Source organism: Octodon degus, unplaced genomic scaffold, assembly GCF_000260255.1.
Source record: "Octodon degus isolate 3935 unplaced genomic scaffold, OctDeg1.0 scaffold00046, whole genome shotgun sequence".
NCBI classification, from domain to species: Eukaryota; Metazoa; Chordata; class Mammalia; order Rodentia; family Octodontidae; genus Octodon; species Octodon degus.
The window spans coordinates 5,657,292-5,671,483 of NW_004524622.1; the positions used below are offsets into that span (position 1 = coordinate 5,657,292).

The 14,192-nt window shown below is 41.3% G+C and overlaps 1 protein-coding gene across 1 annotated transcript in view; it reads right to left on the reverse strand.

The window, feature by feature from the left end:
* The window catches only part of Ctnna3 (catenin alpha 3), a 1,779,311-nt gene that overhangs the window by 799,727 nt on the left and 965,392 nt on the right, over window positions 1-14,192 (reverse strand). The window contains exon 8 of the mRNA XM_012514925.2: window positions 4,181-4,261. Within this exon, the coding sequence (XP_012370379.1) occupies window positions 4,181-4,261 (81 nt within the window). The remainder of the gene's footprint in view (window positions 1-4,180; window positions 4,262-14,192) is intronic.

Here is a 14,192-nt window from a genome sequence, read left to right on the forward strand (position 1 = left end):
GGACAATAGAAATAGAATATATTTGATCACCTTAATTTTCAATGAAATATCTCCTGTTATGCAACTTGCCTTTAATGAGAATTTTAATAAAGTTTTCAAATAAATTAGGGGTGAGTAGGCTAAGGGTCTACTCACTAGACCCTAACTTTAGGATTTAAAAAGGCTGTGAAATACAAGGAGAATAAGGCTGGCTCTCGTAGCAGAGGTACGTGCGTTACAAGTGCTCCAGAAAGAAAACACCAAGTTGCAGCTGGTGAAAGTAGAAACAGGATCATGGAAGGGGCAGTGTCTATACTTATCTTGAACTTAGGGAATAAAAATGAGAGCAGATGCTGCAAGAGCGTGGAAGGTACTGTACCAAGTGCACCAAAGTGCTGGGTGAGCTTGCTGAGATGGGCAGGTCGGAAGCAGGGCCAGCTTCTGATGGACGGTAAGCAGGCATTTCAGTCAGAGAATGGATGACTGCACTGGTGCAGCCACGAGAGGGAAAGACAGCATTAAGAATAACAGGGCATAGGCAGGGGCCGAGTTTCTGAGAGCCTGAACACCAAGCCAAGGGCTTCCCTCTCTGTTGCTGAGTAAAACACCCAAGGAAGTCAGAGTCAAGAAGGCTGAGACACAGAAGCACTGTGTCACCACCTAGAAAAGCTCTCTCAAGGTTCCAAAATGGATAGTTTGTTTTTCCTCATATATTTCACAGTAATCCCTCTCATTCCATTTCCTCTGTCATTCCTTTTAGTGGAAGTCCAGTCTCTGAACCACAGCTAGTGTTTCTGTGTTCCTTATGAAGGAGCCAGGTTTATGGAAGGAGGTGCGGGTAAGCATGGAAGGCAATCGACTCTGATCACTTTTTACTGAAAACAAGCAACAAAACCAGCAAGAGATGAACATTTTCCAAAAACATTATAAGGGTAGGATTTATCCTACTTGTGAAAAAAAAATGTATGTATGATGCTTAAAACAACTGTAAAATAAACCTGGCAAGAATAAGAAAAAGTAGGGTAGTTCTCATTGCTGTTTTAACTAATTTCTGTTACTATCAAAAGTACAACACTGCATGGAAAAGGAAGTCAAAGGGTTGTGGCAAGTGATAATAAAGGGTAGGAATCAAAGAAACTCGCCTCACCAACACTGAAGGACGTGCATGCAATAATGGAATTTTATGATTCACAAAACACAGAAGACTCAGAGGCACTAAATCAACAAGCAGCTAATGCAGACCTAAAGTGCCCGCTGAGCGGGACAGTACTGGAGAAGCATTTCAACTGGACAATGGTGATGGTGAAAGGAGCCAGAGTTGGCTCCAAAGATGGCTTCTACTGACTCTTCCCTTTAGTCCATGCAAATTTCACTTCTACTACAAGACAGTTTCTACTCTCTTCTACTGATATAGGGTAGGGTTTGTGATTATGAGGATCTGTAGAGTATGGAGCTAAATAAGACTCTAAGGTCAGGCACTATGAAAGTGTGGCAACTTCTGCTTCGTACTCCTTGGCACCATAAGCCAGCACAGAATGAAGCCTGCCTTTCTCACTGGAAAAGACACATGGAGAAGCTTCTGAAGATTGTAGGTTACCTGAAGAGGGCATGGGGGGCAGCACCAAGGCCCCAACCCCCAGCCTGAGCCAGCCTCAGTCACTGCTACAATAAGCGAAATGTAACTTTCAACCCGATAGTGTTAGATTTGCTGCATTCGTTTTCCCAGAAATGAATGAATTGCAAAGGACCAAAGAGGTTAAGAGTGGCAAAGGTATATTAGGGAACAGGAAAAGCTCCTGAGAGACGGGAAGGGTCCCCAATGGGTTGCAATCCAGCCCTTCCTCAAAAGCAATTTAAACAGCAAAGTCACAATCTCAGTATAATATGGGTGAAACAAAAATGAATTTATAGGATTGCAAGTACCTCTGTTAGCCAATATTGATCCAGGAAGGAAGCAGGTCACATAACAAAGGCCAAGGTCTAGCAGTACCAGCCTTGTGTTAGGTATGACCATTAAAACAGGAACAGTTTTGAAGGAAGTGGTATAGGTGTCCCAACCACTCACCTGGGTGGCGGATGCCTGCCTGGACTTACTGCAGGGGATGGCAGCAAGGATGGTATAAGCTCAGGCTTCCCCTCCCCCTCAGGGCAGCATGCATGTCTGGCCATGACTCTGTCTTGAGGCCTTGTCTTTTTCAGATGTGCCTCCAGCTGCAATTGTGGTGTCTTTATTTGTGACTTGATACCCTTAAGCCCAGTCCTTCTCTGACTGCAAACTAATCTCTACCTAATTTACCTGGTTAGACTACTACTAAATGGGAAATCGCAGGTAAAAAAGAGAATAGAAAAGGTCCTGTGACCCCAAGCCAATCCCTGAAAGCGGAAGATGCACCCATGGGTGCTGTTGTTTCTGGCATTTTGTTAGACATTAATGTAAAACTGAAGCAGAGGAGATGCTGACCCTTGACAGGAGCCATGGAGAATTTTCAAACTTCCAAATCTCAGGAAAGCTCTAGAAACTGATGAAGAAATAACGCTGATGAAGTAAGGATTTGTAATCCTCAGTGATATTTCTATGGCACTGACGGCAGCGAGGTGGGAAAAAAAGTGTGAGTATAAAATAAATACAGGACACCTGGTTACATTTTAATTTCAGAGAAACGACTTATATTTTTAAAGTAAGTATGCCCCATGCAATATTTGGAACATAATTATATTAAAACATGTTTGTTGCTAATCTGAAATTCAAATTTGACTTGGCATATTGTGCTTTTATTTGCTAAATCTAGTAATTCAACACACATGTAATTGCTTTTTCTTGATTTTTTAAGAAAAATAATGACTCCAGAAGCTGTGGAGGGATGAATGTAGATTAGCTTCTTTGCATAACTTTGTTGAAAGCAATATAGATAGAAAACATGAGAATAAAAGGCATAATTGTTGATAGTTCCGAGGGACAATTCTTCCAAGTTCTAGGAGGAGCAGATGGGATTGAAATCCTGAAGATGAAGATTAGAAATCCCACAGCAGAAGGGTAAAGAACGCAGAGAGTAAGAGTACCAGAGTCGCATCCTAGGCTCAGAGCCCAGGAAGCCACCTCTGCCTTCCTCTTTCTTCTGTCCCCTCACCACAGGGCCAGATGATCCATCTGCATAACAAGGCCGCAGGACCAAAGGAACTGCGCAATTAAGTTCCTTTCACCGCCAGCTTTCCGAGATTCTAAGGCAGATAGTAGAAAGATAATTCACGCGAAGGCTATAAGGGTGAGAAATTGAGATTTTTCACAGACTTCAAAATTGTGTTCCCATACTCTGGTTTCTCCTCAGATCGTATAAATCTTTTGCCTTTCACTAAAATTGTGTTCTTACCCAGCAACGTTAAATGTCTGTGTGTTCTTACGTATTCCATTTCCAGATCTCCTTCTGAATTAAAACATTGCTAAACCATTTTACTAAATCTTTCTATTGAACTGCAGTAATATATTGCACTGAAAGCTTTTGTTTGAAAACATTTTGGTCTTCTTTTGTGAGTTAATGACAACCATATTAAAGTTTTATGTGAGAATAGTCAAAAGGGATTTTTAAAAAAGGCCTTGGAGATTAGCATAGTCTTACATTCCTGGAAAAACTTAACTGGTGACATAAATTAGACTGTTAAATTATTTAATGAAATTCTTTAAATCATATGTTTGTCATGATCCAAGGTTAAAAAGCAGAATTTATTTCAATAGAAATTCAATTTTGAAGCATCCTGGAAATAATCAAAAGGGAGAATTGGAATGTTTGCATGAGTAGCTCTTTTCTATAAGTATTTGGAGGAGAAGCTCAGTTTTTAATGTGATAAGAATCAATTTACCAACATACCCTAAAGCCTTACTCTCAGGCACTTCATTTACTCCTCAGAGCCCTCTTGCACATTATTAATTTCATTTCACAGGTTCAGAGAAGCTCAGAGAGGTGAGATCAATGCCCAAGACAGCCCAAGTGGTAAGGACAAAGCCAGGATCTGAATGAAATCTTGCAGGACATCCACCCCGTCCTCTTTTCCTATTGTACATTGACTACAACAGCATCAGAGGTACATAAATGTTGGTTCTTGTTCTAAATTAACTTGGAAAGAACAGAAACAAGAAATTCATGTCTTGGCAGTGAATAGAAGTTTTTTTGCATGCTTATTTCAGTCTCTGTGTTTCTCTCCTCACCTGTCTGCGAAGGTCTCGCATTTTCTTGCACATGTTGTCTATGGCAATATTCAGGGTGCTAGTCCTTTCTTTTTTTCCAGCCTGCAAGGGAGAAAAAAATGACATAAGCAATGGTATCAAATTACACGTTATCATTTAACAATTTACTTCCTAAATTTCCTGAAAACAACAGCTTGAAAATTCAAGAGTAGTTTTCAAAAATGCTATGATACTGCACATGATTCACGGGCATTGTACTTAAGACCAAGTAGGATGGTGATTAAAGCTCACATTACTTTCCTCTTCAAGCTCCTGCAATATTTTGGATCCAGGGCTTGCTTGCACGCGACGCGACAGTAGGCAGGGCGTTATCTCCCTGAAGAGCCCATCTTCATTCTTCACAAGTCAACTCTCTGTTAAGCATGCAATTAGCTTAAAAGCATTAGATGCCCAATTTATAAACTTCCGTGGGAGTTTCTGAAGTCATTTTCTTTTTGTATTGTGTAAGTTATGCAGAGCCATATTGGAGTTTTGCTAAACACTAAATAAAATATGCAGTGCAAATTCATACAATTTGCAAAAGTTGACCACAGTTTTAGCTGACAGTATTCCAAGAACAAATTGTTTTAAGTAAGAACTGGAAGCTGGTCTTGGCTCTTCATAGTTTGTGGAATACCTCTGCATTCTTTGACCAGAACAGTTCTGCTATCTCCTCAACCTAAATCTTTAAGCACATAGAGAGTCACCTTGATTGATATTTTCTACATACTACTTTTGTGGGAGACAACTGGATTGAATCTAATCATACTTTTTCAGTGCTGTCTCATATAAAAGATATTGGAAAAAATCATTATGTGGTTCACCTCTAGGAAAATTGCTGCTTTTAAATTAATAAACTGAAAAGGGCTCTTAGGAGACCTTGAAAATCAGGAAGGCAAGGTTCAGACCTGCAAGTGGAGGGGGCTTACAGAGCACACCCTGATCAAGGGCAAGGAGGCAGGTGTAAGCGCAGGAGCTGGCCCCGCCCTGTCCCCATCACTAATGCGTGCTGCGGTTAGGGCGCTTGCCTGCGCACACCTTGAATCCTGGATATTAGGGCGACGCTGGTCACACAGGCAGGTGAGAGCTGCCCGGATGGCCAGTTCACTTCTGCCAAGGTTCCCTAAACCAGCAGTGGGGAATTATGAAGAGCTAATTCATGCTGGCTGAGGGCATGGTGGAGATGCACAGCAGGTCAAGAGATGACTTCCAGTTTTACCTTAAGAGCCTTCACTCTTATCCTCCAGATTCCTGCTTCCTTAGCTCATAGTCGTGTTGCTTCCACTTCATGCAGGCAGAGGTCATTAAAAAGGCCAGGAATAGAACTGAGAGGCCACACTCTGTATCTACCTGCGCGGGCACGTGCGCGCGCGCGCACACACACACACACACACACACACGTTTGTGAGGACTTGCTAGCTTCTGTGTTCATCCCAGTAGCCAAAACGTGTCAGCCTCCTTAGAGCTGGTAGCATAGCACACAGGACTCTCATAAAGGATGATGGAGGTGACAGCGTGCAAAGAAAGCTTCAATGAGAACTGTAGAGATGGTTTTCTAATTTCTGCCCAGAGCTTAACCTTAGCTAAAATGTCTCTTTGAGTCAAAGACATGTTGCTGCTTAGGTGATAACGAAGGCCCCTAACACTAGGGGAAGCTTCATGACCCTCCTGCGATCTTCCTCTGTCTCCCTTCCCATGCCCGCCCCCAACCCAAACCCTTCTCTTTCATCTCCAGCTTTTATTGCGTCATGGCTCTATCTTTCTGGATTTATTTGGCCTCACTTGAGCCATTTTATGCCTCTTTATTCCTTTTGCCTAGCATAAAAATAAATAAAGCAAGGAGAAATGGCCCCATCCTGTTTAAAAGCTCTCGTTGCTTCTGTTTCAAAGGCTTAACAAATCATCAAGCCAGGAGCAAGCGAGGACTAAAGGTGAATTCTATGTCCTGAGATGAGCGCTGGAAAGGGCAGGATATTGAAACACAGCCGCATTAGCAGTGCGGCGCTGCCCACCCCCGGTGCCCCGCGGAGAGGACGCTCCGTGAAGGAACCCTCGGCAGCAGCCACCATACTCCAGAAAACCCAGCTAGTGGAGGAGGGCTGGCCGAGTGTACGCTAAAAGGCTGAAAAGACGCGGCCTGGATCAGCGCTGCACAGAGAAATCATTCGCGTTCCTCAACAGAAAACCAAAACCTAAAAATAAATCTAGGAAAGAAAGATTTTATTGAAAAGAAAAGCTCTAAGTGTGGTCTTTATTCAATGAAGTTTTATTGCAATTGTTATTGCACGTGACCAGTACTAATGCAGTGTGGCCCAGGCCTGGCCCTCTGTGACCGGGCCAGGAGCCGTGCCGTGAGTGGCCATCGCTGATCCCACGGGACTGGGCACACTCGGGCACCCTCACACTCCCTGCGATGTGCCCATGCATTTGGGCAAATATTTAAATGACAATGGAATACCCTTCTCTGACAAAACTAAACAAAAAGGGGATACAAATGAAGGACCATTTTGTATCTGTATATACAAAATAGGATAGATATACAGCTACTTTCTCTTAATTCAGTGAGAAGAAAGATTTGTCCTAATAGTGTTTGGACAGGTTATCCTGTCTGCATCTTGCACTATGAATAACCGTTATGAAGACAATAATATGCAATGTATTAATTATTGAAACTGTCCCATTCATCAGTTTTGAAACTATCTCATTACTACTTGTTTCTCAGTAAAATTAATTTTTTTAAAAAAACATACTGAAGGAGTTCTATGACAAAGTAGGCAGGTAGGACTGGAGAGATAGCTCAGTGATCTAAGCACCTGCCTGGCAAGCTCAAGGGCCTGGGTTTGATACCTCCGTACCACATGTCACACCAGCCTAGCGCAGAGCCAGCCACTGAAACCAGGCATGGTAGCACGTGACTGTAATCCCAGTGTGGGGGAGGCTGAGACAGGAGGATCACTACAAGTCTGAGCTGCATAGCGAGACCCTATTCCAAATTAAGTAAATAAATAAATGCATAAATAATTTTAGAAAAGAAAGTAGACAGGCAGATGTAGGACTAAGCAGCAGACGCTGGCAAGGGAACAAAAGAATAATCCAGCTTGACGTCCAGTTTTTCAGGGGTGATGACAGCTGTGAGGTGAAATGATCGTTTCCGGCAGAGAAGCAGTTCAACACCAGGATAGCTTCTGAGAATTGCTGATGGTCCTGTAGAAAGCTTGCCTCATCAGCATTCACCCTATGGTTAACCGTTTACTGCATGTGTGTCTTTCTGCAAACTGTGATCTCCGCAAGGGAGACAAGTATCTTATACACATTTACCCCTCATAGCACTGAGCACAGTGCTTTGCACACAGTGGGACCACAGAACTTACCCATGGAACAATAGAGAGATGGAAATGGGATGAGATTTTGACAGATCCTGCAACATTCGTGGGCATTAATTTCCAAACTTGGAAAGGAAAGGATCGCCCAATTGTTTTGATGTACTGACAACTTTAAAATTCTATGAAATGGCCACATTCTCTAAAGGGAATTATCAATAACAGGTTACTTTCACTGCATAATTTCTTGCATAAACTGTCATTGAAAGTGTGCTGAAATGTGCTTAAAATATAAACTTAAAACAGTACAAATAAAGGAGGACATTTGAAATGGGAGGGCATGATATTTACAACAGAAAACTATGAACACTGAAATATGAAGGAAAAAGGATTAAAATACAATGAAAATTTATCTAGTTCATAATCAAATGGAAAAAAGTGCAGAGGAGCCATGTTTAGAATTGAAATGAAGGGCAATAGTTTTTGTTATTTTGTGATCTTTTTTTTTATATGTACACATTTTATTCAAGCTTTTAAAATGAAATATTTCCCTTTTAAAGAAAATCTTTATTGCATGCTAAAGATAAAATCTGATGGCCTTAAGCTTAGTTCTGCTTTATAGAAATAGCTTTAAAAATATTTATGCTTAACAGATAGCAGCAGCAACAGACTCTAGTACACATTTTTTAAGCATACAAGATATGCAAATAGGTAAGCATAAAACACGGACTCTCCTGGAATACGGCTGCACTGGGTGGCGAGTCAGGACACGCAAGCTCAGGAACTAGTCTACTCAAAAATTCTGATATGAAAATAAACCAAAAACAAATCAGACCTTAACTACATTATAAGTGATAGTTTGAAAAGTAACCATATAGCAATAAATGTCAAGCTACTATCAGAAAGCAGAAGCCCTTCAGGACATAGGAATGCATAAAGATTTTTATACAAGACTTCAAAAGAACAGGGAAAAAAAACAAAACAAAACCAAAGCAAAAAAACCAGCAAGAGATAGTTACCTCAAACTAAAATGCTTCTGTACAATTAAGGAAATGCCAGGGGCGGGGGAACTTACAGAATGGGGGAAAATATTTGGAAACTATGCTTTTGATAAGGAGCCAATGTCCAGAACATATAAGGAACTAAAGAAACCTCAAAAGCAACAACAACAAAGCCACTGACATGATTAGAAACTTGACAGTAAGACTAAAAGATAAAAATGGCAAACAGGAATATGTAAAAAGAAAAGTGCTCAGAGTCAGTACTCATCCAGGAAATTTAAAAAACAACCATGATAATATATTGCCTTATAGTAAGAATGACTATCATAAAAAAAGATAATGAGTGTTGGTGAGGATGCATGTAGTGAGAACAGAGAAGGGAAAACCCTTGCACACTACTAGTGAGAGTGTAAATCAGCACAGTCACCATGGAGAGCAGTGTGGAGATCCCATAGACAAATTACAAACAGATTTAGCACCTGATTTAGAAATTCCTCTGCAGTACTAGCTGTCCATCCAAAGGAAACAAAATAGTGTGTTGAGGAGGTATCTGTCCTCCTGTGTTTATCGTAGCACTATATAAACAGCCAAAAAACAGAAAAAACGAGGCCACTAAATGAGAAATAAACAACAATACTTAGATATAAGAAACCATGCAACAAATGGAACTGAAGATCCTTATATTAGGTAAAAAATTGGCGCAGAAAGACAAGCATTGCATGGTCTTACTAATGTGTAGAATCTAAAGCACTACCTCAGAGAAGTAAAAGCAGACTGTTAGTTCCCAAGGCAGGGCCAAGTGAGAAGGCGCCATGGGACAGTTGGGCAGTAGGTAAGTAGCTATAGTTTCATGGATTGTTTAAAAAAAAATTCAAGAGCCTGCCAAATAGCTCAGCGAATTAAAGTGCATGCTTAGGCAGGTGCAGAGGCCGAGAGTTCGATTCCCAGGCCTGCCGTGCTGGCCCTGCTCTTGGGGTGTGCTGAGAGGTGATTGAGACTGGGCGTGGTGGTGCGCGCCTGTAATCTCAGCACTTAGGAGGCTGTCAACAGGAGGATCACTATGAGTCTATCTATGCAGTGACACCCTGTAGACCCTGTCCTAAATACAAAAGTAAATAAATGTAAATAAATGTTCAAATGATGTCATGAGTTGTACTGTCAAGGAAAGCAGGCTGTAGATGAGTGAGTCTCAAGCTACTGTGTGAGTTGAGAAAGCGGGATGCCATATCTACATGCCTGCCTGGCAAAGAGGCTGGACACATCCCTGTAAGTACCAGTACTCCATCTCACGCCCACCACACCCCAGCATTTTACACGTACTGACAAAGTGTTCTGCACAACCATGCTTTACACTTGCATGTGAAAACACTAAAGACACTGAAGTCCAGTAAGTTTCAACATCCTGCCCTGGATGGATGCTTAGCCAGTGGTTGGACAAGGTCAGGGTCTGCCATACCACAGCCACTTGAATGCGTTCTGTGTCACTGAAGTCTGAATTATTATTTCTATTATCTAAATTACACAGAGGTGTTCCTAAAGTATAGGGAGTGGAGTATAAGTTTGCAGAGCCAGTTAGCACTGCGTATTGTGTCCGAGCCTCGTCATGTGACAGCGGTGTGTGTCTGGTCAAGGTACTTAATCTCTCAAAATCTGTTTCTCTGCCTATAAGATGTAGGCAGTACTGTGGTCTGAATATTGGGCTATTGTAAGGACTAAAGACATGAAGGATATAGACGGTCTGGCAGAGAAAGGCACAAGGGAGCTCGGTGTTGTTGTAATTCCTGTCGCTGGAGCCACCCTTGCTAACAGCCGCAGCCATGCCCCCTGAGCAAGCCCCAGTGCTGTGCCCTGATGGCCCCAGCTCACCACGAAGCTCCTTCTCACTCCTGGCTCAGCTCCGCGGCCTCATCTCTGCATCTACTTCTCGACTCTTCTGAGCCTCACAATAAAACAAGAACTACAAAATCTTTGCATCTGTGCTTCCACCCATCATTTTATGTATTTCATTATCGTAGCTATAAATTTTATTTTTATTCATACTCTGGCTAATTTTTTAAATAATCAACTCCACTCTATAATGGTAGCATGTACTATAGTGCCTGGGATTCAGATAACCATAACAAAATGAATAAGGCAAATAATCATTAATCACACTTATTAATAATAATTGAGATCCTATTTTATAAATAAAATCAATATTTGTACTTGTAATAAGTGTAATTAACCATTAGTTATCAAACATTTGATCAGTATTTTCATTTAAGAAAACTATTATCATTGTCCCTTGCAAAAAGATACAGTATAAACTTGTATAAGGATTAAATCTAACTTCTGGATCAGAAAATAGAGAACCTGAAAGCGGACCCCTTGCACCCCGAAACTGACTCTTCTCACTCATCCCTAGCCTGCATCTTCTCGGCATCACACAGAGGCCCCACACGGACTGCCTCGGGGTCTCTCCCAGCTCCAGTGGTGCACGGTGCTTTTGCCTTCTGTTGACAAGCAATCTAATAAAGAGCAGTCGTGCACAGAGAGCACAACACTCCAGCCTGTGGCTTGCTCCCAGACTAGTAATGCTTAGCTAGACATAGACTTCAGCTAATACATATCAAATATGAAAGAAACAGTCATAGGTTTGTACCCCCAAAACATCAGGCTAAGATGCTGCTCATCTCTGTTGAATCCCAGAGGGGTGTGAGCCATGGACTTTCTTTCAAAGGCATGTCCAAGAAGAGTCAGACACATGTGATGTGGAGCTTCAGTGACCAAGCCAGAGACTGACAGGTGACCCTGGGAGACACTGGAAGTGACAGGAGTGACCCTGTCTCAGCTACTCTTCTCTCGTTGCTGGGACAAATACCTGACACTCAAAATGAAGGAAGGAAAGGTTTATTTAGCTCACAGTTCCTGGAGTTTTCAGTCCATACTCAGCTGGCTCCAAGGCAGAGCAGCACATGACAGAGAGCAGCCTTTCAGGGCTGCAAAGAGCAGCCAGCAAAGTGGAGCAGCAGCAGCAACAGTGGCTGCAGAGAGCAAGTCTGTCCCCTAAGTTACATTCAGGCTATCCACCCCAGGCTGGGTGTAGTACTCACACCCATAATCCCAGTGGCATTTGCACCCATAATCCTGGCATTACTCACACCCATAATCACAGTGGATCACGAGTTAATCACAAACTCTAAAAGTCCAGTCCCTGACTGCATGAGGCTTTGAGGGGACAGCTAGATACAAACCACAACAGATGCATAACTTCTTTCCTGATATCACTGACCGTGTCACTGTTTTCATTTTAGGTTATTAAGTTTTGCAATCATTGCCTTCATCTTTGCCTTCATCTTTTTATCTCTTCATGCTGAGATTTCTTGATTCCCATTCAACCTAGCAAACTCTGAAACTAACAGGGCTCTTACTTCTCAGTAACTTAAGAGGTGGTGCTTCGTCTCAGTAATTCAGGGTTGAACTGGGCTTGCTGCGACCCTGGCACCGTGGGTTTCGAATCTTGCCAACCCTAGGTCAGTGACTGTTCCTGTATCTTGCATTATAGACACCACTGAAAGAAGGAAAGAGGTTCAAAATCCAAGGTTTTGAATAGGCTCGAGGCGTGTTTCAAGATATTGTGTGCACTGATGGGTCCTACGTGCTGATTGTGAGTCTCAAGCAGGGAAAAGTACAAAAATAGGAATAATGAAATTATTTAGCCATAAGTATTGCTTTCTTCTAAGGGCATTTCCATTATTTAGGTTAAAGTGTTTGTCATTTCTTTCACAGAATGATGGCTTTATTTAGGTGTAGGTTATAATGTTCTTATTAGAAATAACAAAATAATGGGAAACCTATCAGTCTTCACAGGTTGTGTGTGTGTATGTGTGTGTGCGCGTGTGTGCACAGGGGGGGAGCTTTGCTGTTGTTTCTAACTTGTTTGAGTGAAGACATAGAATGGGAGATCACTAGTCAAAAACAACAAAATAAGTCTTACCAATTTATGATAAAAACAAACAAAAACTTTCCCTAAGCCTGAAATCAAAATTAACTTATCGACCAATCTGTTATGGTCACAATTTGGTCCAAATATTTTGCAAAAATTATACAGCATTTATAATAACACTCCCAGGCTGAAAGAATTGCTCCGGGATACAATGCTTGTCTGGCATGTAGGAGACCCTCTCTTCAATTCCTAGCAGCTATGATAGGGATAGACAGACAGACAGACAGACAGACAGACAGACAGACAGACAGATCATAATCATTTCAAATCACCATAATATCTGGCATAAAATAAGACCTTTTATCAAGGTGACCACCTGGTAGTTATACATGCCAATCTTTGGTCTCTTCCTCTGTAGGCAAAGGATGACAATACTTATCCTAAAGATGATAGCACTTTTCTTACAGCTTTTGTGTTAATTAAATGAAATCATATACAAAAACATGTAGAACAATAACTGTCTCTTAGTAAGACCATTGAGGACAAAGCACGTGAGCTACTACATGCACTACTGTATCTCCAGCCACAGTTGACCATAATTGGTTGTCTATATTAATTAATTTGAATGATTGTTTTTAAATATTAAAAGCTAAATGAATGAAGAAGGTATAAAACATGGTACAGAGCTATAGGAGGACAGCTTGCTTATGGTGTCAGAAGAATTGTGCAGACCTTGCTGCACAGGATATTAAGGCCTTTGGACATCCTGCTAGTGTCATGAAGCCCATGGAGTCAAAATACAGACATCTGGCCCCAGTGCACACGTCCTCCGGTGTCAATTACAGCGCAAGTGGTATGTCCTGTCTCCACTGGCCCCTCGATGTCTAGAATTGCTTACTGAGTCATCATCAGAGGATGCTAACGCAGTTCAGAATGAGAGCTGCTCATTCTCTTTCTGACTACGCAGTACCAGACCCAGCATCCAGCTTCAGCGGAGGGCTTATCTCTGAAGGAGACAGCCGCGATGATCGCGGTAGGGCTTCTGTCAGAAAATGGAGGAATGCCACGTTTATCTGCTCAGTGAGGTCTTGTAGAAAAACCAGCATCAAAATCTGAAGAACAATGACATCATTATGCATATAGACTACATAAATTATTTTCCGTCATTTAATAGAACCTTGATTCCTAGCAGATTTTCTGTCTCTACAGTTCTTTGGCATTTATTCTTTATCCTTCAGATAAACATTTCCTATCACTGGTACCCTCAGTTATCACTTTTGGGGTTGATAATTTGAAGAGGTTCAGATTCTTCAGCATATGGAGAAATTAACGATAACACATACTTCAAAGAAATTTAGCATATGAAAACATTTCTTTGAATATAAATTGATAGGTAATTATTTTCTTGATGTTAGAATACATAAATGTGTTTGATAGCAAGTTCTGTCAGCCTACTAAAATATGTATTACATTAATATAATGCATAATATTAATATTTAGGTTCATCAGTAACAGAAAAACACTCACGCACAGTATCTCATTTGTAGGCAAAGTAAGTTCTGTACATGAAGTAAAAGTAGAGGTAACAATTGCTCCTACTTGGAAAATATTCACTCTTTTTGCCTCCTGCTAATATATCCCACTCAATATTGGAAAATTTCCACTGATCTCTCTTCTATTAAAGAAATCTCATCTTTGAAGAATCAAGACACATCTAGAACATTACATGCTGATATACAAAGCCAAGA